Raw genomic sequence first — 8,966 nt, 5'->3', positions numbered from 1 at the left:
GATGCTAAGGACAACGTTTGCTATTATATATTCTGGAACTTAAAAAAGTTAAATATGATTTTTTGACATTGGAAAAGTTACATTTCAGCAGAGAAAATAGTGGAAGTAACAAACACTACCAAGAAATTTTTACTTCACTTTAAAAACTGGGGGGACTTTGTGAATTTTTTTGACATTTTTGGCTAAGTGTTTAAATAATCCTGAATTACAATTAGTCACACAGTAAAAAGGAGATTTTTTTAGCTTGATAAGGTTTATAAGGCAACTTCAAAAATATGTGGGGAAATGGAATGAAAAGATAATAGAGAACCAATAAGCAGGCTTCAAGCAGCATGGTGGACGAAGCAGAACTCTGCATTGACCTTCTTCAACAAAGACCCGAGAGAAAGATTAAACAGATAATAATCCTGGAACCTGGAGTTTCAGAGGAAAAAAATAGAGAAGTGGATGGAATACCAACTACAAGAAGCTTAACAATTCAGTGAAAGGGAAGACAGATGAGAAATTATCAGCTGTTTGAAGCAGGGTGGCCACCTTGAACTTTAGCGAGCAGCTTTCAATGGAAACTTCAATCTGATAATCAGAGCTGCTTGCTCGGGACCAGAACAATGTCCCCATGGTGGTTGACAACAAGAAAGGTAGGATCCTCCTTTGTTCCTTACACCCTTCTGGTGACCAGAGGAGTGGCCAGCACACACTTTACTCACCCAGTGGCTGGCCACCCAGCTCCTCCACCCCTCCGTACAGCCCCTGGTCTGCCTGAGGTTAGAAGTGCGCGTCTTTCTGTCGCAGCCTTCTGGTGCATCGCCTCCACGTTTGGAGGCACATGAGCTGCCTCATGCGACCTGTAGCAGGTGCCAGACTGTTAGGATAAGTGCTCTTTCCACAACCATTTGCCTTGCCCCAAGCTCCACTCTAAGCCCGACTTCCTTTCTGGGAACAAGCTCTCTGAGGAAGCCACCATGTGAGCCTGTTTAAACGACTAGGGGATCAAGCCCCTGACCCCAAAAGGAGATTCCAGCAGGAACTCTACCTTGGACGCGGCTTCCCATTATCTCATCATCCCACTCTCCTCCATGAGCTCCTACTCTGGCAGAGGGCGCTAACCCATAGTGGATACCCTGTCTCAGCAATTTTCTCCAGTCTTGGCCCTGCTCTAGTTTTCTCCTTTCCTTATTTTCTCACCCTTTAAAAAACACAGAGCACTTTCTTGGCTTTCCTTCTCTAAATCTTTGCTTCTGCTTATCTTTTCTACTATTTTATCCCCTTCTTTCTCTTTTACTTTTCCCTCATTTTTCTCTACAGTTATCTTGTTTCATCCCTCCCTAATTTTGTTTATTATGCTTTTAATTTCATTTTTCTCTTCCCTTGGCTTTACTTTTCCTTCCTTTAATAATTATTTTTACTTACTAAATTATTTTTCTTTGCTCTTGCTTGCCTGCTTTCCTCTGCTTTTTTTCCCCTCTTTTTCTTTTACTTTTACTCCCACCCAATGGAAGACAGCAACTGCATCAATATGGCCCAGTCGCACCCATGCCTCCCATAGGAGCCCCTAATGAGTGATGGCCACCACCTCACTGAGAGAAAGCAGGCAACACACACCACCAGACCCACCCTCAGCTGAGGCATATAAGCAATAAACCAAGAACAATGGCACATCCCCTAAGACACAGGTGGCAAGTGACGTCTCACCACCATACAATCAACAATTAAATACAACTGCAACAACTCCACAGAAAAAGCTTAGGAAAAAGAAAGGTTATCTACAAAAGAGAACCAGTAAGATTAAGCTCGAATTTCTCAACAAAAACACTTAATTCTAGAAAGAAAGCAATGGAATGAAATACACAAAGTCCTAAAAGAAAAAAATGCAAAGTCATATACTCAGTAAAAATGTCCCTCAAAAAATTATGAAAAACTTAGGACATTTCCAGATACACAAAGTAAAGGAATTTGTAAAAACCAGACCAACATTGCAAAAAATACTATGAGTCGTTCTTTGGGCATAGAAACAGAGCAGTATAAAACAACCTAACATTAATGTATTTCTAACACCAACGCCCAGAAGTCAACCCAGCTATAGAAGCACTCAAACAGACTAAAAATTGAGCGCCATAGACATGAATTGTTAATGAAGACAATTACAAAGTAAATAGAGGGAATACTGTAGTTACAGAACTTTTAAATTGAGAAAATTAAAGATATCAAGATAGAGCAAACTATTTTAAACTTGGGGAAATATAAATTACAGGGTTTCTCAAAGGAAACCATAAAGATTTAGTTACCATGAAAACAACCATGATAAAGAAAATGGCAAAAAAAAAACAAACGAGCAAAATGAACTCAGTACAGAAAATTATGTGGGATAACAAGATCATACAAAAACCCACAGCAAAATGACAGCAATAGATGCATAACTATTAATGATTATACTGAATTTGGGTAGATTAAATATGCCAGTAAAGAGACATAGAGTAGCTGAATGGATAAGAGAACAGGACCCATCCACAGGCTCTCACAAACACAAAAATAAACTACAAATTGAAGAATGGACAAAAATTATCATGCTAATGACAATCCAAAAAGAGAGGGAGTGGCAATATTAATTTCTGATTAGATATGATTTAAGGTGAAAAGCTCACCCATGTTGTATAGACAACAGTCCTTGCGAGGCACACAACATCCTTCCTAAGCCACACTAGAAGGCTTCAATTTGGAAGCCCCACTAAGTGAACTGTACTTTACCTAAAACACACCTGTAGCAGATAAAGGAACTGCAATTCTCCCTTAGACTTACAGCTGAAACTTCCTAGTGTGAGAAGCAGCATATGATTATAGCCCAAGGGTACGGATTTGGAAATCACTGGACCTCAGTTCAAAGCCTTGCTTTCAGGGTGCCCGATAAACGGCAACTCAAGCCTACCGTATGTTTGCTATTTTCATACTCTAGGTTTTTTTGTCATGCCTGAGTCCTGCAGGCATAGTCCTGCCTTTGTGAGTAAGCATTATTGAAAGTTTGCCCCTATCCCCAATCCTCGTTTGCATCATAATGTCTAGTCACTTAAGTTTTAATCTGTACAAGTCAATAATCTATGTATTTTAGTCTAAAAAGCTGTCCTATGCATGTATACTTTCCATTTCTCAATAGTATTGTAATACCATAGTATTTTAATATCACAATCAGTTTGGAAACTGATTGTGGTAGCAATTGTACAATACTGCTTAACATGATTGAACTATGGAATGATAGATGTATTAACTGCCAACGAATAAATTAGGATAAATATAAAACCGAAAAATTGTATTTAAAACTATTTATCACTGGCTAAATTAATGATGCTATCATTAATGGGGATGATTTATAATGTTCCCCAATAAAATGATAATGACATCTCTGAAATGAACCAGAGACATATAAACTGTAGCTATATTAGTGGAGTTTGAGTTTGCACTAATGGTAACCCTAATCTAAAAATAATTAAGTTCGAGCAGCAGATATTAAGGGCGCAAGTAGAAGGCAAATGTTTTGAGGATGATGGCAACAAATGTACACATGTTCTTGACACAATGGCTGTATGTATGGATTGTGATAAGAATTGTACGAGCCCCCAATAAAATGATTTAAAAATAATAATTAAGTTCTTATGATGGTCCTACTGTACACTTGCCCTCCTAAAGAAATCACTGAAGATACAAGGGCTATAGAAGAAACCAGATAGTGCTCAGCTATCAGAAAGGATAATGCTTGGATTCTAAAAGGCTTGCCTTGTAAAAAGCAGCCATCTTAAAAAAAAAAAAAAAGTATGGTGCTTTCTTAAAAAGTTGGGACTAGAACTATCATATGATCCAGAAATCTCTCTACTTGGTATATATCCTAGAGAAATAAGAAATGTGACACAAATAAATATATACACACATCTGTGTTCATTGCGGCACATCCAAAGAAACTCTATCTGCCGACCCCTTCAGTACTAGAATTTTCGCATTCTCCTCAATAGTCTTGGCAGCTAAAAACACAGAAATCACACTCAGGTATTTTGGTTGGGTTTTAACAGCAGTCAATGCACCCTGGTAGCAGAGTGAATTAACTGTTGGGCTACCAACCACGGGTTGTTTGTTTGAACTCAACTGCCACTCCTCAGAAGAAAGATGAGTCTGTCCGTGTAGAGGTAACTAGAAACCGAATGGGCTCACTTCTACTCTGTCCTGTAGGGTTCCTGTGAAGTGAAATTGAATCATGGCAATGAGTATGACCTTGGCTTTCTAAACAATAGCTAAAAACTTGTTGAAAGGACTGGTACTGAGAGCATACAGTTCTGGTACTTGATTTGGCCGGCACAGAATCACAATCTTTCTGGAGCGGCATAACATTCTGATCTGTAGGCATTTGGTGCACATTCATGTCTCTCTCCACCTCTGGGCTTCCCTGGAGATTGCCTTTGCTTTCTTTCTGAAGCCGACATGGTATCCTTTGATGTCCCTCCTCCCTGGCAGAGCTGTGGGCCTCATGATGAAGAGTCGGAGACTGCAGTGGACCTTTCCCCCCACCGCTTGGCCTACTGAGGAAGAGGAACAGGAACAGGCCCAGGATGAGCGAGCAGGGGCGCAAGCTGGATAGATGGCTGCAGCTGGTGGGCCATATTAGTCATCCACTCACTTCCAGAATGTCCACAAACCTGAGGTCACCACCACCACAGGTGCCTGGGTGGGGATGAGGCTCCCTTGTGACAGGGCAGCAGGTGGGGAGGTAGAGGAGGAGCCTGGCTCTGCGCTGCCAAGGGGTAAGCCACCTAAGGGAGATGGTGAGAAACGCTGCGGTGTCTTGAAGCCATCTTTAAATAAAGATCGCACTATGGGTGTTTGTGTTGAATGAAATCGGTTTCCTCTATTGCGTATTCCTCTTGCTTATAAGTCCCTGCGCATTCTTCCACTGTGTCTCTGTACTCAGATTATCTTTTCTGTTCTATCGACAGCTCTACCTCCACACACCACAACAATCTCAACATCCTTATCTGCTTGGAGGACAACAGTGAGCTTCTAGAGATCCTGATTTCTACGCAGTCTTCTTTTCTCGAGATTCACTGCTCTCAACGTTAGCTATTCCATAAAGGGGAACATTCCATACTCACCTACTGTTATCTCAATATTCATTCCAATAACTCTCAGCCCACATTCAGAGTGCTCAGGTATTGCTGTTGTTTTTGGAAAAGAAGACTTAATCATATTGTTAGTATTTTCCATTGCGGTCCTTCTGTCCCCTCCCCCAAGATGTTTATTTGCTGAACCTTGGATCATTAGAATACTTATATTTTCTTCTCTCTGTTTAATAAGCTTAAAGGCAACATGTATGTTATTGTAGGAAATAAATAATAATCTAATGATAAAATTAAAATGTAAAAATAGTTTTTAAATTATTAGAAATTTACTATTTCGTAGGCAAAACATACGAAAAATATTTAGGCTTTACACTGATACAATCATCTTTAAATCATTGGCGTATCTTGAAATAGTTATGTACAGAAGAATTCATTATCAGATGTTAAGAGTTACAAGATAAGATGTGGAATTAGCTAGGACAAAGAAAAACATTTTAATTGCCCTTTGAATTAGAAGTGTTTAGAGTATTCAATTTTCATCTACCACCATCATTGATATATAGTCCTTGTAATGGATTGAATTGGATTCTGGATCAATTGCAGCAGACAGCATTTCTTCCATTTCCTCTTGAGAAAAAGGTTCCCCTGAGAAGAACAAGAAGGAAAAAGGCATCATTTGCAATTTCGTGATTTTTCCTTTCTTTCTTTCTCTTTCCATTTCCCTTTCCCCTCGCAAGCGTAATTGCCATGGTGCCCCGAGCTCCCCACTGTGTTGACAGTCACTCTCCCCTGGGCTTCTGAGACAGTATATCAGCCTAGTTCAAAGAGCATGCTGTTCTGGATTTATCTTACATAACAGGCATCACAGATTAAGCAAGCTACAGAACTAATCATTTCACCCAAAACAGCAGGAAGACGTAAAGACATGGGGAATAAGGCTGCTTACTTATTTCAATAAAACTATTGAGATTTTAAAAGGATTAACCTGAAGGCCCAGTCTGAAAGGAAATCTAATAATTATATTTAGCAAGGGTATGAAGAGAGAATTATTTGCTTGCTATGCAAAATTTCACAGTCCAGCCACCCCATCAATAGTGAACATGATCCCCACAGCGACCTTGCCCAAAGAGCCCTTGTGGTGCAGAAGCTGAGCACGCAGCCATTAGCTAAAAGGTTGGTGGTTTGAACCTACCAGCTACTCTGCCGGAGAGGCCTGGGGAACTCAACTCTGCCTAGGGTGGATCCGAATCAGATTGCACTTGGTGCACACAACATGTGAAATTACCGCTAACAGAGACTTGAAACTAACGATTCTCTCTCCAGATAGTCCCCAGCCAGGCCTGGCCAACTTAGTCATGCCCACTAAACCCAGGGAGAGATGGCCCTCCTCAGCTGTTTCCAGACAGACCATTTGTTGTAGTTTGTGGGGCGAGGAGGGTCCCCCACAAATCATCACATGTCCGGTAGGCGCAATTGTACAGCGATAATAAGTGAAGATCATAGTACAGATATAGAGAGCATGAGAGATAGAAGAGAAATATTGAAATAAATGGAGTCAGACACATTCATGGTAGCATGCTCACCTCAGCCCCGCCTGATGGTCTTCGAGGGGATCCCGGCTGGCCACGAGAGAGGAGGGAGCCTTGGCTTTATTGCTAACCAAGGGCTATATCTCCTTGGGGGCCTGACTGTAGGTAACCACACGCCACAGGAGGAGGCAGTACAATAGGCATACACATCGTAGGAAGGGGATGTATGAATAGGCACAAGCGTGACAGGAAGGGGATGAGCTAGGGGTGTGTTCATAGGAATGGGAAGGTCTAGGGGTATACATGTGATAAGATGGGCGGACCCTAGATTCATGATGGCAGCCTAACCTTGGTCATCCTTGGATGGGTTTGACCTCACTGGCGTCTCCTACAAGGAAACAGACAACTACTATCCTTATCAGAAGGGAATGGGCCCTACTTGTTGTGGGATAAACAGTGGTGTCTGCTTGGTCTAGATGGCTGATAGCCCTTAGGGAGAATGACCGTGATCTACTTCTGATGACCTCCAAGTGTATAGTCATTCGCAAGCAGCTAAGTTTGGCATATATTTGGGGGAGACAACTTGGGAAAAATCCTTCTGTTTCCCATAATAGTTTGGCCCAGTACTGATGTCAAATGAAACCAAAAAATAGATAGAAAATCTGTGGGCATTAGTTGGATTCAGATAACAGCTGACGGCCATCTGGATATTGGTTTCAGGAAAATAAGAGGCAAACTCGGGAGGAATGCTGGGAAGGCTGCAGACTATTTATGAGAGGACTTTGTCCTTATACTAAATATATAGGAATATCAAAATCACTACCAAGGCCTGGTGGTATAGCAGGTTATGAATTGACCAAGGCAAGGCCAGCAGTTCGAACCCACCAGTGGCTCCAAAGGAGAAAGATAAGACTTTCTACTCCTGTAAAGAGTTAAGTCTCAGAAACCCAAAAGGGCAGTTCTATACTATAACCTATAGAGTTGCTATGAGTCGGAATCACCCAGATGGCAATGAGTTTTGGGGGATTTTTCAGAAGCAGATCACCAGGACTGTCTTCCAGCGTGCTTCAGGGTTGGTTCAAATAATCAACCATTCAACTATCACAGTAAAGTTCTTGACAGAGACTCTGAAATTCAGTTAATACTGAAGTAATTAAAATATTTTGATGAGGAGGAATATTTAATATGGGGGATTCTGAAATAACGTTACGTACCAAGAAAAGGAAAAAATGATTAAAAGATAAATTCTGGGGGAAAAAAGATAAATTCTGAATATTTAACTGATTGGTAAATACTGAATCCACTGCCAAACAAGCAATAATAGGAACTACTAAGTCCTGAGGAACTTATAAGAGTACGAAAAGCAAACATACTTGGTGCTGCTGTATGCCAGGCTCTGATCTGCTGGCTTCACTGGTATGAATGAAGGTAACGTCCCAACCACCTTCCGAGAGGTAAGACTGTTTCTATCCCACTTAAGCAGAGGACACTAGAAGACAAAGGCACCAGGCAGCCTGCCCCGTTAGTGAGTGGTGGAAATGAATCTGAATACCACACTCCACTACTTAGAAAGAGCCCTTGATACCAGGACAACCCAGACGCTCTTAGACAAGGAGAGAGAGACCGTGCTGGATCAAGGATGGGAAGAAAGCTGCTTAAAGTGGTTAAAAGCAGAGTCTTCGGAGCAGACTGCTCAGATGCCTGCGAGTTCAAACGCTGGCTGTGCCTTACTAGATTTGGGGCAAGTCATTTAACCTCTGTGTGCCTGGCTTTTCTATCAGTAAAAACAAAGATGATAATGAGACTGTTGCACAGGGTTGCTTTGAAGACTAAATATGTTACTTGGAAAAACACTTGGAAAAATAGCTGGTGCATAGGAAGCAATGTGCTTAACACATTTTTTTAAAGCTTTTCCCTGCTGCTAGATATAGACTTGTAAGAACTTGATTCCATGTGATTTAGGATGTTCAGCATGTGATATCCTGGTCATTTATAGTACATATTTTCAAACTAATGAGTATGTGTGATGTTCTGTGGATACAGTGCAGGTAACTTTAATGAACATAAAGCTTACTCGCTACTAAGGAGTTGGTTCTAACTCACAGTAGCCCTATGGGACAGAGTCCCACTGCCCTGTGGGCCCCTGAGGCTATAAATCTTTTTTTTTTAACATTTTATTAGGGACTCATACGACTTTAATCACAATCCATACATATACATACATCAATTGTATAAAGCACATCCATACATTCCCTGCCCCAATCATTTTCAAAGCATTTGCTCTCCACTTAAGCCCTTTGCATCAGGTCCTCCTTTTTTTTTCCCCTCCCTCTTCTCTCCC

At 41.1% G+C, this 8,966-nt stretch overlaps 1 protein-coding gene across 3 annotated transcripts in view; it reads right to left on the bottom strand.

Annotated features, from left to right (window-relative positions):
* Positions 1-5,402: 5,402 nt before the first annotated feature.
* The window catches only part of DRC8 (dynein regulatory complex subunit 8), a 66,042-nt gene continuing 62,478 nt past the window's right edge, over positions 5,403-8,966 (bottom strand). For all 3 annotated transcript variants that reach the window (XM_075531342.1, XM_075531323.1, XM_075531348.1), the window contains one exon: positions 5,403-5,741. In XM_075531342.1, coding sequence (XP_075387457.1) covers positions 5,626-5,741 — 116 coding nt within the window. In that variant the 3' untranslated portion in view covers positions 5,403-5,625. The remainder of the gene's footprint in view (positions 5,742-8,966) is intronic.

This window comes from Tenrec ecaudatus, chromosome 1 (genome assembly GCF_050624435.1).
Source record: "Tenrec ecaudatus isolate mTenEca1 chromosome 1, mTenEca1.hap1, whole genome shotgun sequence".
In the NCBI taxonomy this organism is placed as follows: domain Eukaryota; kingdom Metazoa; phylum Chordata; class Mammalia; order Afrosoricida; family Tenrecidae; genus Tenrec; species Tenrec ecaudatus.
Note: the sequence above shows the minus strand (reverse complement) of the source record. Positions and strands in the feature narration are given on the sequence as shown.